Genomic DNA, 23,567 nt, shown 5'->3' with positions numbered 1-23,567 from the left:
GCTAAAGTGCCAAGTATATGTAAGCCATCTCTCCACTTAGTTTGTCTTTACCCAGTGACCTGCTATAGGAGGTAACTTGGAAAGGAGGCAGTTTGCAGCTTTTGGTACAGTAACTTGGCAGGTTAGGTTGTTGTGTAGTAAGTTGCCTTTTCAAAAGAAAAAGTTACACAACTTATATTTGGTAAGTTACTTATTTTATCTACAACCCTCTTGCTTTTATAAGTTGTTCACGTGACCACTTTCCTTTTCACAAGGCCTATTCCCCCACCCCCTCTTTCCTCTTTGGACACCCCATCCCAATTAGGAAAGGCCATTTAACCCCCCTCTTTTACTGCAGGCAACCCCCCCCCCCAAAAAAAAAAGAAAAAAAAAGAAAAAGAAAAAAAGAGAATTTTCTTTTCTCAACTTTCTCTCTCCTCTCTCCGTTAGTTTTCCTCTCACTCCTCATTCGGACTATTTATGCTCGGAATTGGCCCGCGACTTCAACACGAAAGTTGAAGTACTTGATTAGTAAAGCACACCCTGTATCAGTTTCAATAGCAGACAGTGAATTTCAATACAGTTTCAGGAGCAATCTCAGCCGTCACTTACGTGCCATCTTCCGATCATCAGCTTTCACTCATCCGATTTGAGATCCGAGACAGACGTTGTGTTCCTTTCGACACGACAAACAAATCAGACGGTTGATTTCAGTTTTCGACGCCGATCCCAATGGCTTCGCCCTATGTTCCATATTTTGATGGGTACGACGAAAGCTATTGGAATGGCCACACTCACTTTTGCTATTATGAGGATGCATGTTTATGTTGGATTGATGCTCTAGATGCATATCATAAGTACAATGGCCATGATCACCGCCAGACTATCGACCGGGCTAAAGAAACTGTGCGACGACAAACCCGATGCTCATGAAGCTACATTGAAATGAACCGTCGTAGAAGAAGTGAGCAGTCAATCTGTCGTTGGGAGGATGTTCGTGACGCGTTTATGAATATTTATGCGCTCGACTATTTAAATCAACAGAGATTGAATCGTGAGCGAGAATACAGAGTGTTGTGTAGTGTTGAAAGTAAAGTTGAAGCCCTCCTTGAATGACTAAAAGAAGACCGTCATTATATATGCGAAGCTAAAATTGTAGCTGAAAATTCAGTGCGTCGTATATGTGAGTCAGATTTGCAGAGACAGCTTCACACTTCTGAGGCAGATATTGTGGCAGATCCACGTGAGGCTTTTCCCTTGACAGAGTTGATCGAGCATCGTCTTGAGTCAGAGCCGAGTGACATGACTGTTGAGCCATTACCTGAGACAGATGATCGCGAGCATATTACAGAGGATTGCCCTATATTTGTGCCGATTGATCAGATTGCTGAGACTTGTGCCGATTGATCAGATTGCTGAGACTTGTGCCGACACAGATGATCTTGTTCCGCAGATTGATCATGAGGTCCATCAGCCTAACATCACTGCCCCAGCTTCAGTCCTAGAAGCTGATTTTATCATTGATTCTACTGAGCCTGATGAGATACCAGCGGATGAATTTCATGTTGATTCTCCTGCGTCTACTGAGCTACCAGTTGATGTTGATTATGTGGAGGATGTTCCCCAATTGATACCACCCATAGTTGTTTCGCCGATCACGCCGATCCAGGACGAGTACGTTGCCATCTTCCCAGCTTCCCTGATTTTCACGAAAGGCTTGTATTTTAATGATTTTGCATAGATGCTTTCTTCCATATTCCGCCGCCAGCCTTTCTGATCACTTTCATTGCTGTCTCGAGCATTAGCCATCAGGATTGCTTCAGACGGATTGCGCCTCCTTCTGCTTCATTATATTATTTTCATATTTGACCTAGGCGGACTAGAACTCGAGGGCGAGTTCTTTCCAATCGGAGGAGAATGATGCAGATATTAGGATTTATTTTCGCATTATTTAGTTTCTAGTATTTTTATTTCCATGTTATTAGTTTCTAGGATTTTATTTTCCGTGTTATTTTTAGGAATTCTTATTTTAGTAGGTTTCTATCTTTTAGGTTGTTTATTTGCCTATATATAGGCCTCTTTACAACTTATTTTGCAACTTTGAATGATTATTGAATAAAGATTCTTCTCCCTCTAATTCTAGTTTTCTTCTTCCCTCCTCTGATTTCTTCTCTTCTCTCCCTAAATTCGTCTATTCTTCTCTTTTTCTTCTACTTCTCCCTAAATTCGTCTCTTCTTCAGGTTATTTTCGTCTCTTCTTCCCCTATTCTTCTAATTCTATCTCCTTTCGTCTATTTTTCTCCCCTTTCCTCAATTTCTCTTCACGGTGCTGCATAACAGAGTAGGCATAGAGGAGGCTCAAAGGTGTTAATGGAGGGAAATGGAAGGAAAATGGGATGAAAACTAAGGAAAAGGGTTGTTCTGAGGGTTAAAAAAAGGACAGTTGGAATGGTTAAAAGGGCATGTGGAATGGTTGAAACGGCACTTGTATTCATGGCAAAAGGTCCATATGCGGCAGAATTGTAGTCATGCGGGGAGGATACGGGTGAATTAGAGGGATATTGGGTTGAGGTGGAAGGGATGTTAGTTGGTTGGAAGTTCTTGGAATGATTCAAGAAGAATCAAGATGGAAGGTAGTTATTTGGAGGTTCAAGAATGGATGGAAGGTAGTTGTGCCGTTAAAGGAATATTCAAGAATTGGTGCAAGGTTGGAGGTAAAGAGGAGGCTTTGATTGTTGGGAAGGCACTGTAGGAGATTTATGGGCTGTCTTGGAAAGGAAGAGGGACTGGAATTGATGGGATGAGGCAATGGAATTTCGGGTGGCTCTTTGAGGTGAGACTCGGCTGGTTTGAAGGCTGAAAGCTGGGTTATTAAAGGTTGGATGGTGATCGGTTAAAGAAGATGGGAGTTTGGGTGTTTTCGGGTAAACACGGGACGACGATAACAAGTTGGTGTTGTGGGTAGCTTGAGGATGGCTGAAAAATAGGAGTTTGGTTAGCTGAAAATCAAGCTTAAATAGGCTGAACAGTGGGCTTTTGTGCTGTCGGTTTCTGGGTGAAATGGGACAGAGAAAATAAATAAGGGTTTCAGGTTGAGTTTTCTGGGTTGAGGAAGAGGGGAAAAACGGCTGAACTTTAGGTGTAACTTGGGATCTAGTGGTAGCTGTTTATTGAACTACAGGGACTGTGTTTTTCATGGAAGTTATGTTTGATTCTTGGGCCTAAATCTAAGGTTAGGCTGGCGGTTCTGGGACTGCTTGTAGGAGGTTTGGTTGTGGTTTAACAGTAGGTACGTGGGTGCTGTTCCGTTGAGAAATCTTGCGTAGAACAAGTCAAAACGAATCGAATATTTTGTTCAAATTTTATTTCATATTCGGAAGGCATTGAAATTTTGTTTACATGTAACGCTATTTATAGAGTTATGATTGGTTGATTCCTAATCAAACTGAAACTAGAAATAAAATGACTAAACTACCCTGCAACCCTCTAAATTCGTCCAACTTATTAAAACTCCTAAGAATCTCAAAATCCTAATAAAATTACTCTCTTGGACGTCCAATTCAAAGACAACTCTCTCCTACAAAAACAATGACTTTTCAGCCAATAAGAAAATTTCATATAAAGTAACAACTAAAATAAAGTAAGTTTGGATCCTTGGTGTACGAGGACCATCGATTTGGACGCTGCCCGATTTCTAGGTGATATTTAGATGATTGCCCTTTAGGAAATATGATTTGGCATTCCCTCGATCTTGATCGTCGATCCGTACCATCCCATGCTTGATCTGAAGGTCCGTTGTGGTCCAATCATGGCTCTGAAGGTCTTCGAACGGCATAGATGCACCGCATCACTTCCCTATGCAGATGAGGCCCACCTCGATATGTCGCATAGTTGCCGGAAACTCCTTGGGCAGGTGGGAAACCTGTTTCCCCTAGAAATTCTCATAATTTTATTATGGTATCATGCAACCGACCCCGCATTGATCACAACTATAGTCGCCACCCTCTCTAGCGGATGTTCGATCTAGCCGTCCGACTGAAAACCACTGCTCCCACCATCTCTGCAAACCTCAAACTCCTTACTCCTCTACCCTACCCTTTAAACCAGTAGTTTTCTTCCCAATCGAAATCTTCTAGACAGCCTCTCACATTCCAACATTGGCTCTTTTTGTTAACCACTCTGGCAAGCGCCTTCGCCGTCTCCACGCCTTCGGAAAAATCTCCTCGCTTCCTTCTCCTTAAACTGGCGTTTTTCCTCCTGTCCCACCTCTGTCACCATGCTCCGACATGCTGATGATCTTTAGAGCCTTCATCCGACAAAACTCCCAGCGACGCCTTCCTGTCAAAAAAAGTTTCTGTCTCTTGAATCAGCGTGCTAGCACCGTGCGTACCTTTCTATTTCGTCCATGTACCATCGACAAGTCTCAGGTTGAAGGAAGGAGGAGATAAGCAAATATATAAAAAAGGGAATTATGGGGAAGTGACAATGACGGTTGAAAAGCCATTTCCTTTTTCAATATTTGGGTGCAAAGGAAATGAACTGAAGCAAATAAAGAGGGGAAGAAGACAAGTGTCACGGGGAAACAGTTCAGGACACAACCGGTATTACAATCCAAACCTACCTCGTCTCGTTGCGTCTTGTGAAGTCGTCATTTTCAGCATCTTTGGTTGCCACTGGTGGTTGAGGGGGTTGGTTGGCCAAACTCTATAGGGAGAGTTGGCCCTGTGACCTGTTGACTCCTCCCCCGTTTAGGCCCAGCAGGTGTGGGCTGGAACCTTGGCGGTTTGCTCATGGGTTGCAAGAGGACTTGCATGTGCATCTGACGCACACAGCAGGAAATCATACTTCAATTCGTAAGGGAGCTTTGGGTGCGGACTGCGAGCTATCCACAGGGATGCTCCAGTTTCTTTGGTCGAGGATGGGGGCCAAAGACAGTGCATGTTGGGTTGGTTCCCCACATGCATTGCACGTAAGGACCGGTGCAAGGGGCTAACTATACTGTTTGCCTCCTGCACCGCGGTACGTCTTGTGGGCAGGCCAATCTCTAGGTCTTCCATGTGTTCGTACCGGGGCGACTTCGGTTGCCCTCGCGAGGTGTACACCTTGCGGATCAGTCCATGGGGCATCTTGCTTCTTGGATGACCAAGCCCCAGTGCTTGGCGGATTGGTGCGTGGCATCGTCATGCCTCGTATTCAATGGACTTTGCATTGGGCTCCAAGGCCTTATGTTCGATGTACTCGTGATGCAGGCTGATCATGAGTGTGGGTATCTAGAAGCGCATGTCAAGATTTGAGCCAAGTTGCCTGTTGAACAACTTAGAGCTTGTGTGCACATTCGAAGCATCAAGGGGTGTTGGCGTGTAGGGCCTTTAAAGCCTTGCACGATTGAAGGCTTGCCCTAGCATTTGTGCATGTTGGGGCGCCGCACGGGTTATTCCGCTGCTCAAACATTTGGCCCGTGACACAAGACAATTGTCAGGTTGTGAAATTGATGAGATAAGAAGAAAATAAAGATGGTGAAAAATTCCACCCCTACCTTTGTTTAATGTGCACATTCTCTTGTCTTTAAATAAACTGCATAGACCCAATATAAATAAACTGCATAGACCCAATATTGATATCAGCAACCCATTCATTCCATTTGTTCCTTTTGCAACTTGGTTGCCTTCATATAGTCTTATCCCAAATACGTAGCTTTCTTTATCAAGTCCTTTTATCTAGGCCCATCACTTAATGTCAACTCGATCGGATCTGCTCTACTCATCTCTTCCGTGTCGCTCTCTGTTGTTCAGATGTCTTATATTTTGGCTCTATACGAAACCCTGACGGGCCAATGTCTGTGACACATAGGAGGTGGGGTATAAACCACTTGTTAGGTTAATGGGTTGTGAAATTTCTTTTGTGTTTTCTCGGCGAAGAAGAGTTTGTAACCCTAGAACTGAAATAGTGGGAACTCTTCTCCCGTGGATGTAGGCCCACTGCGGGATCATGTAAATCTTTTGTTTCTTGTGTGATTGTGTTTCTTTGCATCTTTTCTTGGTGTTTTACTTCACATCCTGGTCCTCTGTCAAAGTAAGCTCCAAGTCGAGCTCTGTCTGACTGACTACTCACTCAGGCTACTCAACCGACCTGAGCATCTGGTGCCTCAGTAGTGGACTCTGTTACTAACCGTCATTTCCTTGGCTAATTTTTTGAATACAATTTTATGCATTTTTGAGTAAGAAAAAACGGAGAGGAAGATGTAGGATTGTTTGACGCTATACATGACTCCAATTTGGACGTAATTGAGCCCTGCTTCCCTAGTGGACTGTTGGACAACGATGGGTCCACCTCAATGTGTCTAAAAGTTAGAAATTCATTTCTATTTTAAAAGTCATGTATATTTATTTATCTTTCTTTATTTTAGTGGAAACTACCAGTGTTGCAACTTAGTTTAGGTTTTATGTTTTATTTTGATGGATTCCATCTGTTACTGTTCCCATGAACATTACATGAACAGTAACAAGTAGTTCCTAATCCTGTGCATGCGCACACACTGCAACAAGGGGGCATATATATATATATATATATATATATATATATATATATATATATATATATATATATATATGTATATGTAACTTTGGAGTTTGTAGAGGACACTTATACAAGTTTTTTGAGTAAGAAAGATGGAGAGGAAGTTCTGGGCAGGTTTTTGTTGCTGATTTTTTTTCTTATGGCTGTCTTAGGAGAAGACTTCCCATTCCAATTCCTCTGCATAAATTTTTCTTCATGGTTTGTGTTAGGTCTAAAATCGGTAACAGGTTATGGTAGGGCCGGAAGGGCTGATCTGGCGGGCCATGGCTGAAGGGCTGGAGACGTCCTGTGCTGCACAAGGGCACAAACAAGGACACAAAGGGGTCAGAAGACCAACCCGGAGCGGTGCTCCGGACAGGTGCTTCGACACTCAAGTCAGTATGAGCAGGAGTGGAAAGCAATGTCAGAGCAAAAGGCTTAGGATTTAGGATTTCAGATCCCTCACCTTAGCACAAGTGAAGGCTATTTATAGTGATCCTGAGCCACCTACCAGGACAGGTGGTGGTACCTGACTGGACCAGGTTTCAGCCTAGTAAGGGCAGGTGGAAGTCCCTGATTGGTCCTGGTGTCATACCTAGTAGGGACAGATGTCGACTTTTGGGTGGTCCCTGAGAGGGACACGTGTCGACTGCTGATTGGGCATGGGTTTTTATACCCCACCAGTTTGGATAAATCAATCCTGCAGTTTTAATCAATCATGTTTATTTAGATATATTTTCTTCTTCAAAAGTATACTTTTTGATCTGTTTTCAATTATGTGTGGGTTGCTGTAATTTTCCTTAAAATTTAAATCAAGAGCTACCCATCGACTCTTGAACCTTACTTTCTAGGAAAAACATCATCTTATTTGGTATCGAAGCATAAGAATTAGAATTGTCTCTATTGTAGATTTTTTCCTGATCATATTTATATGAGAGCATCAAAGGTGACCTTTTTCCCCCCATATTACCACTTCTGACTAGACGATTGAATTGATTCTCTTGTTTACCACAATGCCCTTTATTTTTTTCCAGTGATTGTTTCACAACGTCTACATCTTTGCCTTGAAACCATATTTGAATGACATTTAAAGCGCATCAATTTATTGTTTATTAATTCATTTTATGCATTCTTTAGTTGCAATTTGTTAATGGGCTTATTCGTTTTGGGGAAGTGATCACATACTATTTATAATTTCAATCTTTTTGGGATATATCATATGCTAATAGAATACATTTAATTGTGTATTGGATTTGTAAAGTAGCTTTTAAATCTTTTCATATGTATGCCACAATTTCACAGGGAGATAGAAATATTTTCCAGTTTGAAGCATCGACACGTGGTCCGCTACTATCAGGTCACTCTTTGATAGAATTGTGTTTCTTCTACATGTCTCCTCTTGAAGAATGTGGTTCTTCAATTAGTGGTTTCTCCATTTGTAGGAACCATGCCGCATTAGAAATGCCCATGTCTCAAAGAAATGGGCACCTTTTGTTTACTCTATAATATGTTCATTTTAATACTTCATTTGCCCAATGACTGAGAGTTTGATGACTATAGATATCATCTCCTCAACTTCTCTTTTTTTTTCCTATTTTGAAGTTAAATAAGCGGGAAGTGATATATATACCCCTTTTTTTTTAATTGAGACAACGATCTCTGGTGTATCTATGACTTCGGAGGGGTTTATTACTTGATGTGGAAAGGATTCAACGAGCCTGATGGCCACGTACACTACATTTGGCTGTCCTGTGTAAAGTAAAAGGGCGAATTTATCATTTCGCTAAATAAGCTAGTGATCAAGTGTTGGACACTACCTTCCACATGCATGACCTATAACTTACTAGGAAGATGTGAATATTAGTTGTTAGGATCTCTAGTTTGCTTAGTATTGTTTAGACTTTAGACTTCTAAATTCTAATGATGGACTTGAAATTTCTTCATATTTGCTGATTAGAAGTATTATTCATTCTCAATCTTTTCATGCTTTTGTATTTCTAAATATAATGAAATAGTGATCAGGTGTTTTCATGGCATTTACAATATTAAGAAGATGTAAATGTTAGTTGTTAAAGGTCCCTTTGTTTAGATTCCTTTTTCGTAATGATGACTTCTATTATTTGGATAAGTATTACTATATTATCGTATTGTACATGTGAAATGAAAATTATAGTATTGTACATATTAAGATATTTTGTGTTCAATTTTAAATTGAATTCACAGTTAAAGGACCCTTTGTTTAGATTCCTTTTTCGTAATGATGACTTCTATTATTTCGATAAGTATTACTATATTATCGTATTGTACATGTGAAATGAAAATTATAGTATTGTACATATTAAGATATTTTGTGTTCAATTTTAAATTGAATTCACAGTTGATTATGGTCTCCTGTTATGCAAGTTGCTACAATCTACTGCATGAAATCCCCTCAAAGGAATAAAAAATTGCAGAGAATAGAAACATCAAAAGAAAATTTGCACTCATTAAAAATAATTAGAATGATGAAACCAACAATATTTTGATATCCAATTAGTTGATGTAGGCTTCTCATTTTTTCTTGCCTGACCTTACAGTAGTCAGAGCTCGTCATTGCGGATGATAATCCATTGTTTCTAATGGATGTGCCAAAGCAGCCCTTGAGTAGAATCGAAGGTCCAATGGGTCAACTATTTTTGTGAAACATCTTATTTTTAGAAACAACCATAGAAAATTGTGCACAAAGATATTTAGTTGACCTGTCAAAATGCCATTACAGTCCTTTGAAATGGGGCATATCTCCCTCAGGAATCAGTTTGGAAAATCTTAGATAATGCTCGAGATTGAGCCCATATTTCATAAACAATTAACAGGCCACGCTATTGATCAAGAGCCAAATATGTCAACAAAGCAAACTGGAGTCAATCTAGATGGGGCAGTTGATCAACCCAAAAGCAAGCAGGCTCCTAAAATTAAAAAATGTTAAATTCCCTAACCTGCTACAAATCCATTGTTTCGAATTGAATCTAAACATTTTTTTTCTTACTAATTACAACCTCTATGAAGATTAGGAGTGCAAAACAATAATTTTGATATTACTCAAAAAAAAAAAACACTAATTTTGATCTCTATTCAAACAATGCTAAAAACTATATTGTTTTAATAAAAAATTTAGCTAAAACCTATCAAAACTAGTCAATGCATGACTTTTTGTCCCGCGTAGCTTCTTAAATTCCAATTCCTGAAACCTAGACTCTATAAGAAGGGATGGAGAATCCCACTCAAAGTGGGGAGGGGTTGGGTGGATTGGGGTGGGCAAGTACTTAGAAGAGATACATGAATTTTCTCTCATTGTGAAGAAAGACCCTTGGTAGAAATTTCCAGTCCTACCGCTGCTCCAACCAGATGACTAAGGCAACCACATGACCTCTCCCCTTCTCCTTCCTTAAATTATGTATTTGCCACTTTTAATCGTACTCTGTTCTTTTTACTAGTTTCCTTGCATGCTTAGGGGTTATTCAGTTTATTTATAATAATTCTCTTTATATCCTAAGGCAACCACATGACATCACCCCTTCTCCTTCCTTCAAGTGTGTATCAAAGTTTTAAATTTCGGTTTCAGTGTCGGTTTCGGGCCGAAATTTCGGCCGAAATCATGTAAAAATATGATTATGATTTCATTTATTTTTTAATTTCGACTGAAATGTCTAAAATTTCGGTGTCAATTTCGGCAATTTCGGTTTACATTTTTAAAATTTTGGTGGAAATTTTGTAAAAAAGTCCAAAAATGAAATTTCAACAAAATTTCAGCAACATTTCTTCGGTAAAATTTCGGCGAAATCTTCTTCATGTGAATTTCGTTTCGGTTTGTGCTGAAACTGAAATATTTCAAAACCATGGTGTGTATTTGCCAGCTTTAATCTTATTCTCTTCTTTTTACTAGTTCCCTCGTATGCTTGGGGGTTATTCAGTTTATTTATAATAATTCTCTTTATATCACAAACTATTTTATTCTGGACAACATGTTGTAGTCTAAATTAGATAAAATTATTTGGCATGAGCTAATTTATTTTCTTAAATCATATTGTTTTGAGAAACTAGATTGGAGTACATCTTTAATTTTTTTACCCTCTTCTTCCTCCAATTTCCTTTCTCTGTAGCTTTCATCTAACTATACATATAGTAATTTGAATCCAACTATCCTTCGCTTTCAATCAAAAGCTTATTTTTTTTCCAAAATACGGATCCCAAATCAAGGATTGGTGTTCCCATGAGCCAATTGACTGGCCATCTAGTTGATCCACATGTTAGTCTGTTGATGTACCATAGTTTGTTTGCTTGATATTATACATGTTCATCATATTGGTAGCTTGTTATTTCACATAAATTCTAATTGGCAATCATGCATTCCTGTTTATCCAACCCTCCTCATTTAATCTTATTTCCATGGTCTACATGTTCATAGTTGCATTTTAGTGTGATATGATCTTTCAAAGTACAATTCGAACTTTCTTCAATGCATGCTTTATATCTAAGTTGTCGTCAATTAATCAAATATGTGTAGATCACATATGAAGCTCATGGATGCTAGTAACGAATGATGTCCGTCAAGCGGGTTGGTGCTTAACACCTTCCAACCTCGTAATCTGATTTTTAACCCTTCTCGTGTCTAGGATCATTCCACGGTGTCCAGTTCAATCTTGGGTCCTAGGCCCAAAATTCTTTCAATGAGATGGTTAATCCCTGAACCTTGAACCCCTCCAAAAGTGAGCATTTCTACATTGGTGACTGTATTGGGGATCTTCAAACTTGAATGTATCAATAATCCATTTTTTAACTCGGAACTTGATTGTGGACCTCTATATTTTTTTAATTAGATCCATAAACATCTATGGTGTTTTCTTAGCATATGTGATAATTTGAGCATCCTTATTTTAATTATTTTCTTATCTATTTGCCAAGTTCATGCGCATGAATGGATGAATCACATATTCTCAAAAGGCCCGGAGCACCCATTGTGGTGCTTGCACACACTAGCATGAAAGTTTGTATCTTTTAATTTCCTATGCATCTAAGTTTTACATTTTGTTAATCGGGTCTTTAGGATTGCATGTAGCAATCCTAAAGACCCGATTAAGATGTGGTCCAGTGTTCTGGGTTACAAATCGCAAAAAGAAGAGGAATATGACTAGCAAGGCGCATGCTCCATTCCATTCTCTCTCTCCATTGAATCCCACCTCATCGAAAAACCAAACTTGATCATATGTTAGATAGCCCGATTGGCTGTTAATTCTATTGAGCAACTCCCTAAAGGGTCTATCGATGGAGCAACTACTCTGATCGATTGTCAACAACATCTAGCTACTGATACTGAATCTGATCAATCTTTAACCACTGCCGAGCCAAGCAATGCTACATTTCCCACTCAGATGATCTCAGACTTGGCCTCTATGATGACATTGTTAATGAAAAAAATATAAAGGTATGGATCAACCGGTCAAAGCCCCATCAAGGACCCAATCGGCCACCCTAGAAAAGGACTCACCCATTCCAAGTTCAATCATTCTTTGTGCTTTACTCATTGGAGGGTAAGAAATCTGATGAGGACCGGGTCCCAGCCAAAGTACAGGAGGGCCAACTCTAGTAGTAGTAGTGTGGGTGGTAAAATTGTAATAAGCCTAAGTGGTATTATTTGTAATTTCCATGCGTTTATAGGTTTAATTGTAAGGGAGGTATACTTGTAATTAGTGAGTATTTGAGGGGCTTATAGTGAGATTTGAATGTAAGGGAGGAAATTACCTATAAATAGCGGATTGTCTCTCTCATTTAGTGGTTTTTTCATGACTACCCTTGTTTGGGGAGAGAAAAGCTAAAGCTGGTAAAGAGAACTTTACGTGATGTTGGAGAGGAATTCCTGCTCATTGAAGGCCTTCCATCTTTTCATCCTCTCAGTTTGATGTTTCAACTGCGCTAAGTCCTCCTTTATTGTTCTTCTCCTTGAAATTCAATAAAATTACAGTTACATTCAATTCAGTTCTGTTCTTGATCATCTTAGCTTGTTTTTGTCACTGTTAGCTTATTAAATGATGATAATGTAGAGAAGAGACGAGAAGAGAAGAGAAAAGAAGATGAGAGAAGAGAAAAGATGGAGAAATGTGTGTGTGTGTGTGAGAGAGAGAGAGAGAGCTTTGTTCTTTCCCACGATATATATATATATATATATATATATATATATATATATATATATTACAATGACAGAAATACCCTTAAGAGGGAGAAAGACGATCATAGGAAACAATATGCGAATTAGGGTGAGTAGTAGACCGCGAACGAGTCCGAGAAGCAATAGGGGACTCAAGAAAAGTAGGAGGAAGATGAATACCTGAGGGGGATCCGCCAAACTGAGGAGGAACAACGTGAGGTGGCTTGGATGTAGGAGTAGTCGGATCAGTGGACATCACCTGGCGAGAGCGACGAGAGTAAACCCACACCTCTTCGGATGGAGTAGTGACGACAGAGATAAGTAGGGAAAGAGGTATCCCGGACTCAGGTAGGGAAAGAGGTACCCCAGACTCAAGGACGACAGGGGTAGGTAGGGGAAGAGGTACCCTAGACTCAGGAACAAAATCAGGAGCAGGTGGTGGGAGATAGGCGGTATCCTCAAAGAAGTTAACTTCAGTCGAGACAAAGGTTCACTGTAGGGAAGGATTATAACACTTGTACCCTTTTTGAGTGCGAGAATAACCAATGAAGATGCACCGCTCAGAACGGGGGTCAACCTTATCCAACCCAGGAGACAACCTATGAACGAAGCACACACAGTGAAAAACACAGAGGGGGGGTGGGGGTAAAGGGAAACGGATCGCCCGAAGGGTGAAGGACAGAAAAAGGAGACCGACCAGCTAAGATGGAAGAAGGAAGGCGGTTCCCAAGGAAGCATGCCGTACGAACGACATCACTCCAATAAGGCTTCGGGACCTTCATTTGAAAGAGTAAAGTACGAGCAATGTCAAGCAAAGACCTCATGTTCTGCTCGGCAACCCCATTCTGCTGGGGGGTATGCGCACAAGAGAATTGATGAAGAATACCATGGGACTCCATGAATGATCGAAAACCCGATGCGGAAGAGAAATATTCCCTGACATTGTTAGTCCTCAAGCACCCAATAGTACAGTGATATTGATTATACACCTCAGGATAAAATGTGCCAAGGGCAGAAAAAATCTTAGAACGATATTTTAATAAAACAAAAGTCATGCGCGGATAGTCATCGATAAATATAACAAAATATCTGAAACTGTATAATGAAGAGGTTCTACAAGGACCCCAAACATCTGAATGAACCAACTCAAAAGGAAATGAAACCCTAGTAACTAGATGCGATAGGAACGACACACGATGGTGTTTACCCAAGTCACATGACTCATAACGGATTGAAGGGACTGGACCTGAGAGAAGGCTGAATCTACCCAACTTTTCAACGGAAGGATGTCCCAACCGGCCGTGTGCAATGGCTAATCCAGATAATATAGGTTGTTCACCTCATGACCCGAACCAATCGTCCTCCCAGTGGCCAGATCCCGAAAAACACTAGAGGGTGAAAAAGAGGCAGGACAATGAAGAGCTTTAGTGAGCTGGCTAACAGAAAGCAAATTAATCGGAAATTTGGGCACACATAAGAAGTTAAAGTCAGTCCAGAAGGGAGAGAGATGACTCCATCTCCTGGGGCAGGAGTTGAAGTCCCATCAGCTAAAGTAACAGAGGTAGGAGTTGAAGACGGAGGCTGGAAAGAGGAGAAGATACCAGAGTCACGAGTCATGTGATGGGAAGCTTCAGAATCAATGAGCCAGGAGCAAGACGTAGAGAGAAAACAAGAGTGGCTACCTTGCCGAGTGAAGGTGGCGGTAGGTTGCTTGTGTCCCGGTATTGGAGAAGCTCATCATAATCTGACTGGGAAAAGTACAACGGAACCAACAGGAGCAGTAAAGGCAGGTGAGGGAGTAACAGGTCAGAAGTTGCAACAGAAGCCTGCTCGACTGTCTGAGAGGGGCAAAACTCAGGATGGAGATCATAAAAGTAATCCACAGTGTGGCCCTAAAGAGAGCAATGAGTACAGAAGCGGGTTGAACGGCCACCGACACCACAAGCTCCCCTTGAATCCTAGCTAGTGCCACGACCACGGCGGCCGCGACCATAACTAGACTGGACGGCGAGGGTAGAGCGCTCAACTAAGAAGTCACCGGGGGCCTCAGTCCACATGGAATGCTGAACTCTAGAGAAAACCTCGTCAAGAGACGGTAAAGAACCAAGGCCCATGATCTGCTGACTAACGGGAAGGAACTCGGACCCCAAGCCATCTAGAAACTGAACGACGCGTAAGTCCTGCCATTGTTTGGCAAACACATTCAGACGTGTGTTGAAGGGTAGTTACATATCAAGTTGCTCGCATAAGGTGACAAAATGGGAAGAATACTCAGACACAGATCGATCGCCACGCTGCAAGCGTAGGAGCTCCGAGTAGACATCACAGATCCTCGTCAAATTATTCTCACTAGAGTAAAGTGTCTCAGCACGCCGCCAGACGTTTCTGGAATTGTCAAGATACATCATGGGGCCAGCAAGTTTCTACTACATGCTATTCCAGAGAAGTGTCTGAATGACAACGTCCTACTGCTTCCATTTGTCATACGACTTGTCATCAAGAAGAGGAGGATCCTTTGTAAGATAATCGGATTTACCCTGGGCACGAAGGAAGGTCTGGATCGCCCGACGCCACGGGGGTAATTCAATCCATCAAGCTTGATGGAGGTCATCTGGACCATAGGGAGTGACATGGAAGAGGAACAAGTAGCTATAGTAGATGAGGCAGATGTAGCCATGACGAAGAGTATAGCAACACACAAACAACAACAACGAATACGTGAAGTAAACAGAAATCACCACAACCACCATGACTACGTAAATCAACACAAATCACCACGACCACAACAAATGTGTAAGTCAATGCAAAGCAACTGCACGCATCACTTGGCTCCGGAGCACCAGCAAACACCAGGCAGAGAAGCAACGAACCGGCAAGGAATACGCAACAACATAAGCTGGAGCCGTCGACAAGACAAAGTAGAGGGATGAAGAGGCTCAAACCATGAAGGGAATGGGTTTAGGGTTCAAGAGGGAATGCGAATGGGAAACATGATAGGTGTAAGGTTTGTTGGAGTGGGAAAAGGAATGGGAATTGGATGAGAGAACTTGACAAGGGTCCTAGGTGGAGGTGGGGGTGGAGGAGAGTGGCAGCGGTTATGGGGTGGTGGATTATGGTTTTAGGGGAGTGGCAGTGGTTATGGGATGGTGGATTAGGGTTTTAGGGGAGTGGCAGTGGTTATGGGATAGTAGATTAGGGTTTTGAGAAAGTGGTAGTGGTTATGGGATGGTGGATTAGGGTTTTTAGGATAGTGGCAGTGGTTATGGGGGAATGGAAGGGGTGATGGGATGAAGGAAATGGAGCGGCGGTGGACTAGAGAGGGGATTAGAGAACTCGGGTGGAGGGGTGCGGTGGATACGACCGGTGCGTGGGGCGGGGGGGGGGGGGGGGGGGGTTTGTGGATACGGCAAGGTGGAGGAGGGGGTGTTGAATACAGAGGATAGCAGGGTTTTTTTACGGGAGTGGGTGGAGGCGTGGCGGGATGGGAATGGGGGGCGGTGAATACGAAGGATTTTTTTTTTTTTTTTTGGGGTGGCGGGGGGGGGGGGGTGGGGGTGGGTGTTACGGGAAATGGGGTGTCGGAATGGGATGACGAGATAGGAGAGGGGGTTACGATAAAAAGGAGTTGGGGTCGCGAATGGTGCGGAAGAGGGGTGGGGCAGCGGGATGAGAGGCGGCGTGGGACATCAGGATAGAGGCGTAGTGTTAAGGGAACAAGATGTTGGAGGAACTTTTTTTGTGTGTGTGTGTTTGTTTCTTCTCTCTCTTTCTTTTGATTCAGTCGAGGGTCAGCTCTGATTCCATTTTAGACCTAACATGGCATTCAAGCGAAGAAGAAGAAGTGAGGGAGAAGAAGAGTCTCCTTGAGGAGAGCTCCCATGCAATATGATATATATATATACACACGTGTAAATAGGGTTACATGTACAAAGACCAAAATACATTCTAAAAAGTATGAAGCAATATGCAGTGGATCACTCCGTATTTAGTTCACAGCCTGATGTCGGGTACATTTTCTTGATAGTGTATGTGGATGATATTTTCACTACGGGAAATGACACCATAAGCATACAGAAGCAAGATCTTCCTTCAGAACCAATTTTGCACCAAAGACTTAAGGTCTTCTCAAGTACTTTCTTGGGATTGAGGTGGCTTATTCTCGTAGTGGACTTTCCTTGTCCCACTATAGTTATTCATATAATTAGGCACTTGAAGAGTGCTCCTAGGAAAGGCTTGTTTTTTAGGAAACATGGCCATGTGAAGCTAGAGGAATTCACTGATGCAGATTATGCAGGATCTCTAGCAGATAGGAGGTCAACTATGGGATATTACACCTTTGTTGGGGGGAATATGGTGTTGTGGTGAAGTAGGAAACAAGACGTGGTAGCCATATCAAGTGCAGATGGATTATCGAGACATGGCACACACATGTGGAGAGCTGACGTGATTACAATCCCACTTATTAAAGATGGGTATTTTCTCCTCGTCTCCACATCGTTGTGTTGTGATAATAATGCAGCGGTCCATATTGCCTCAAATCCAGTGTTTCATTAGCGGACTAAGTACATTGAAGTAGAATGACACTTCATGCGTGAGAAGATCAGAAGGGTGAAATATATCCTCGATCAGTTGGCCGATATGTTTACCAAACCAGTAGGAAGAGTTTGTAACAAGTTGGGAATGCATGATATATGCACTCCAGCTTGAGGAATAGTGTTGGTCCTGTTGGATGAGTTATGTATTTGTATATTAGGCTGAGGGTATACTGGTCATTTCACTATATAACCCTACCAAACCGTAGGTCAAACTGACTGACGATTCTTGCTGCCGAAATCCTTAGGATTATATATATATATATATATATATATATATATATATATGAGGAAATGGTTTGTGAGCAGCTGCTCAGTTAAGCTTATTTGAGCAGAGCTCACAAACCATAGGGGCGCCACATTTTGGGGATGATCCTAAGCATTCATTTGGAAGGCCCCATCATGGATGGGGTGTGTACCAAAAATCAGCTCCATTGGATCATATATATATATATATACATAGAGAGAGAGAGAGAGAGAGAGAGAGAGAGAGAGAGAGAGAGGAAAGTGTTCCTGAGCTAGAGCTCAGATAAGGAGAGATGAAAGTGTTCCTGAGCTAGAGCTCGGATAAGCTTATCTAAGCTATAGCTCAGGAACACATGTGGCCCCACATTTTTGGGGGCATCCAAAGCATTCATTTAGAAGGCCCTTCCATGGATAGGGTGTGTAACAAAAACTAGATCGATAGGATCATCCTAACCCAATCAAAGGTGGAGGGCAAAATGGACATACACTGTGTGTCCATGTTTCTACCCATTTTTTCCCTCCACAAATGGCAGGGTTAGGATGATCCTCTAGGGTTGATTTTTGGTACACACCCTATCCATGGAAGGGCCTTCCAAATGAATGCTTTAGATCACCCAAAAAATGTGGGGCCACATGTGTTTTTGAGATCTAGCTCAGATAAGCTTATCTGAGCTAGAGCTCAGGAACACTTTCCTCATATATATATATATATATATATATATATATACACACACACTAGTAAAAACACCCGTGGGTGCGGAAAATATAAATGGTTAATCACTTTCCCATTTGATGCGGTGGAGTATTTCACACTCATGCTTTGACAGGTGGGTCTCATGCACCATCTATAGCCAAACCCATGTATTCGAGTGGGACCCAGAATATTTTGAAAGGTGGCCGAAATCCGTAGTATTATGTACCAAACGCACTCGTTCTGTGTTAAAAAATAATCGGGTTCGTCAATATTTTGAAAGGTGTCCTGAATCCGTAGTATTATGTAATATGTTCATAAAAATCCGTAGTATTATGTAACATATGCACCCAATCCGTAATTTTGCACGGAAAAAACACCACGATGTTGACTTTGTGGAGAAAATGTATAATAAAAAATTCATAAAGAAGGGTAAAATAGGTATTGTAAAGGGGGTATGATTGAAAATATGGGGCTTTAATGGGGGCCTTTGTTAACAAAAGTAAAAAAAAGTGATGTGTAATTCTATTAGAATTTTGGAAGAAATTCAAATAAATGTTTCCTTTTCTCTTCTGCTATATAGTGTGTGTGTGTGTGTCTGAGAAAACGGTTTCTACACACTAGTGTAGATAAGTTATCTACACACTAGCTTAAAATTCAGTGGGGGCCCACATTGTTTGGGTGATCCAAAGCATTCATTTGATGGGCCCTCACATAGATAGGGTTGTGCCCAAAAACTCAGCTTCATAGGATCATCCTAACCCTTCAAACTGTGGAGGCAAAAAATGGACAGATTTGTGAAGGTTTATACATGTCCATTTTACCTCGACAAATCGTGGGGTTGGGATGATCCTATGGAGCTGATTTTTTGTGGACAACCTATCTATGTGAGGGCCAATCAAATGAATGGTTTGGATCACCCAAACAATATGCCCTCCACTGTATTTTAACCTAGTGTGTAGATAACTTATCTACACTTGTGTGTAGAAACCGTTCTCTCTCTCTCTCTCTCTCACTATATATATATATATATATATATATATATATATATATATATATATATATATATATATATATATATATATATATATATGTATAGGAGGAACTGGTTTGTGAGCAGCTGCTCATATAATCATAATAGTGGTGAGAGGGCTTTCTGAACTCACTTTTCTCTTTCTCTTTTCTCTTTATTCTCTTTTCTTTTTCTTCCGATCTTCCATCCAGCACCTATGAATCAGTAGATCAAAGGCAAGATGGAGTCTTGAAACAGCTTGCCAATTCTATGGCTTAGCCTAGCACCCAAAATCAACTGTATTGTACAATGGAATTGAACCTGGAGAATTGAGTTGAAGCCAATCTTTAGATGGGAACTTTTGGCAGTCTATTTCTCACAACATTAATCACACACACTCAGGGTGGGTTTATTGTAATCTGAGTTTGCTTGAGGAATCAATGTACTCAATATTCAAATTCCAGTAGAAATATTGGCTGAGTGAAAAAAAAAACTTCAAGGTTTCAACATACAAGCAACTTCAATTACAGCTCACGAACAGTTTTTTTTTTTTTTTTTGAATGATACAGCTCACGAACAGTTAGTGCATGTTTCTTTTTCCAAACGCATGTGCTGTTATTAAAGTCAGAAATTACTGACATTAGAGCTATAACAAGATCTTTGAATCACAATCAGTTAGCAAGTGTTCTACACGATTTTTTGTAGGTAATTTCAGACCAGAACCTTGTGAATTCTTGTGCTTGTGCTCAGGTTGTGATGAGAAGTAGAAACTGTGAGTAAAAAGATTCTTAGATGCAACTCCATATAGCCTGCTTCATGATTCTATACTTGAGACTCAAATTCCACTTCCTTTTCAGGAAAAAAAACACTTTCGTCAAGGATATGTGCTTGCAGCCTTTCTAACCAGATCTATCTGGAAGAGTTGATGGCTTATCTCGGCATCTTCCAGAAATTCAGATCTGAAACAATCAGTCAAGTTGCACAAAATTCAATAAGCCATTGAGGCATTTTATGTCTGAGTGTTGATGGATTTGCTCTTCTTGTAATGAACCTCTCTGGTTTCAAAATTTCTAAAACTCACAGATAGAGTGAATTCCGTCCAGCTTCAGAACCGTCCATTGGCAAGCTAACATCCGTTTCAAACAATTTTCCAAGAACTATAGTCATAGAAGCACTAGCCTTCACAAATTTGAGATTATGCTTCCTTAAATCATGTGATTTCAACATAAATTATCTATGAATTCGTAATAAAAATAGATCGTAGATGGGACTTCACTTACAGCTGTGAACTTCACTAACAGCTGTGATGATCCATTAAGAATTTGATAGAAACTCACGAAAGTATGTGTTTCCCCGCATTGTAAGCAATTCTGGACAGCTTTACGCCGATATGATATTCTCTATTCTGTCTTTTCTTCCAGGATCAGCAAGAATTAAGAAATTCTTGCAAATCTACTATGATACCACTAGATGTAAGTGGCTGTGGAAGCATTCATCGACGTTTTTCAGCTTTTAGTAACTCGAGATGAAAGTGCCGACCGAATCGCCATTTTTTTTAGTTTTCTTCTCCAAATTGCTATTGGATCTTGCAAGGGGATGAAAGCTCTTCAAGAACACTGAAATTTCTTTTTTCGTAAGGAAGAAAGAGTTGCATTAGAAGAAGAAGAGGAAAATCAAGCCTCAAACCTTCAATTTCCATGAAAGTACACAAGAAAACCTTCTCCTTGCAAGGAGAATTTTCCTTCCAATTTCCAAATCTTTTTTTTGAATGATGAATAATACTAAAATAAGCTTTCAAAGACCGAGGAGGACTGAACATATACAAGAAGGACCACTAGAAAAACAAAAAGGAAAAATAGCAGAGTGGAAGATAATCAAACTGCTACAGACTTTCCCTGAATACCCCATCTTTAGCTAGCTTATCCGCCAGCAAACCGTTTCACATGATAAGCATTTAAATGTGCCCCTCCTACTCTATCTTGGATTTCATCAAAGAAGCCGCAAATCTCCTAGGTATTGAGTGTGTCCCATTAGGCCAGCTTATCACATTCTTTGAATCTCCATCTCCATTTTTTCCAACCCAACATTGGTTAGAAGCTTAATACCATTGTGGATGGCCCGCATTTTCGCCTCGTTTGCATCAGAAACTCCTATAGGACCCGAGAAGGCCCAAATGACATTCCCTTGATCATCTCTTAAAACGCCTCCCATTCCTGAAGGGCCTGAATTTCCCATGCTAGATCCGTCAAAGTTAAGTTTCAAAAAACCTTGATTAGGTGGTTCCCAAACTTGGTCCACTTTGGGATCTTTGCTATTATTTATTTAATAGGAACAAGGGTCTCTTTGAAAGGCCTTTGACCCTTGCATTTCTTTCCTTCCATAGAAACCATATTGTTGCGAGGAAGGATACCTTCCATCGGATTTTCCCTTTTCCTTTCCAGGGAACCATTTCCCAATTTTTTAGCAATTCCACTAATTTTGCTGGGAAGACCCACGCCACACCAAACCTGGATAACAATATGTTCCACACCTCTCTTGCTACCCTACAATGTAGCAGTAAGTGATCCACTGTTTCCCCTGCTTCTAAACAGAGAGCCCATTGGTTTATGATTAGTACCTTCCGCCTTATCAAGAAGTCAACTGTATGAATCCTCTCTAGAATTGCCGCCCGTGCGAATGCACAAACCCTAGGAGGTGCTTGGATGCCCCATACCTTAGCGACTTTAGAGGATACAACGCGTGGGACTAAGTGATTGTGATGCTGATAGTAGGCCAAATAAGTGGCATATTTGCCCATTAGTATTTTATTTACATGTTTTTAGTTTTCCATGTTATGTAGTTTTTAGGATTTTATTTTCCATGTTATTTTTAGGGATTTTATTTTCCTTTCGTTTTCTCACTCGAACAGAAACCCAAAAGGGTTTCTATTACTTTGACGAGGAATTCACAGAGAGGAGAGGTGGCGGCTGCGGGAGAAGCTCCGGGGACAGGAGGAAGACGGCGCCTGGAAAGATCCAGAAGATTTCCTGCAGGAGGAAGACAGCGCCTGGAAAGCTCCGGAAGATTTCCGGCAAGAGGTGGGTAGTGGATTTCCGGGAAGCTCTGGCGGATTTCTGGCCTCTTTTGTTTCTTTTTCAAAGAACGATTGTCTCTTCTCTGTGTGCTAAGGTAGTCCCCTTCTTCCTCTCTCTGATTTTTTTTTTTTTGGGTTTTGAAGAGGGTCAGATTAGGGTTTTGGTTTGGGAATTGAAGGGTCTGTTGGGTGTAAGTGGGTTAGGGTTAGGGTTTCAAAAGTTAGATGAGAAGGGCAGTATGGATTTGATAAGGAAGGTGGTGGGTCTGTTAATGGGGTTTAAAGTATTTAGGGTTTAAAGCTGAGATTTCAAGGAAGATGCTTAGGGTTTGGATTAGATAGATGGTTTTTTCTTTTTCTTTTTCTTTTTCTTTTTCTTTTTCCTTTCCTTTTCTTTTTTTATTTATTTGTGGGCTTATTTATGACTATGTGGGGAAAACAATTTGTATGGGCTGCTATGGCTATGATCACCGAGCGACTATCTACCGAGCCAGAGAAACTGCGAGACGACAAGACCAGTCGTTCTGGATTCGCATGGTGCAGGCGTGTCGTGTCTTAGGCGGGCCTCCATTTCGCCGATGGGAAGATATTCGTTGTGAGTTTATGGGTTTTTATGCAATATTGGCACATCGGTATGAACTAAGATTGAAGAGTAAATGAATAATCGCAGCTTGTAGTGGACGTGAAGCCGCAACCTGTCATGCACGAGACATCGAAATTGAAGCAGAAAATAGATATTTGGAGTGCCATATGCATGAGAAGGAAGTTGCGAACACTATTGATGAGCCAGATGCTAGTGTTGATGAGATCATTATCGAAGTTGAGCCCATGCTTATGGCAGATACAAAATCCGAGATGGAAGAAATAGAGCCAGAGAGCCTAGTGACTGATGGGGGCATTGCCAGAGCATGCAACCCACAAGCAGTTCATTGAGTATTCCGATTCCATATTAGTACATGAGCCCAGTGATAGGATTGTTTCTATGGTAGATGTTCTGATCGAGATGATTGTGGAGGTTGAGACAGAGGAATTCCATGCACATGATGCTTGACGGCACTGAGCCCGATACAGTTCTAGCAGATGCTGACCTTATTGAGGCTCGTCATGAATTGGTCCTGCCCATAGCTCTCATGCCGATCCCCCCGATTCTAGGATGAGTACATTGCTATCTTCCCAGCCAATGTACTTCTTCAGAGTGGCATGTGTTCATATGATTCTACATGGGCGATTTCTTCCAT

The 23,567-nt window shown here is 41.1% G+C and overlaps 1 protein-coding gene across 1 annotated transcript in view; it reads left to right on the top strand.

Annotated features, from left to right (window-relative positions):
• The window catches only part of LOC143857155 (eIF-2-alpha kinase GCN2-like), a 49,323-nt gene that overhangs the window by 5,722 nt on the left and 20,034 nt on the right, over window positions 1–23,567 (top strand). The window contains exon 4 of the mRNA XM_077367481.1: window positions 7,837–7,891. Coding sequence (XP_077223596.1) covers window positions 7,837–7,891 — 55 coding nt within the window. The remainder of the gene's footprint in view (window positions 1–7,836; window positions 7,892–23,567) is intronic.

The sequence above is a fragment of the Tasmannia lanceolata genome, unplaced genomic scaffold (assembly GCF_043159265.1).
Source record: "Tasmannia lanceolata isolate RefF3 unplaced genomic scaffold, GAP_Taslan_0.1 ptg000024l, whole genome shotgun sequence".
NCBI classification, from domain to species: Eukaryota; Viridiplantae; Streptophyta; class Magnoliopsida; order Canellales; family Winteraceae; genus Tasmannia; species Tasmannia lanceolata.
The sequence above is the reverse complement of the archived record's forward strand: the minus strand, read 5'-3'. Positions and strand labels throughout refer to the sequence as shown.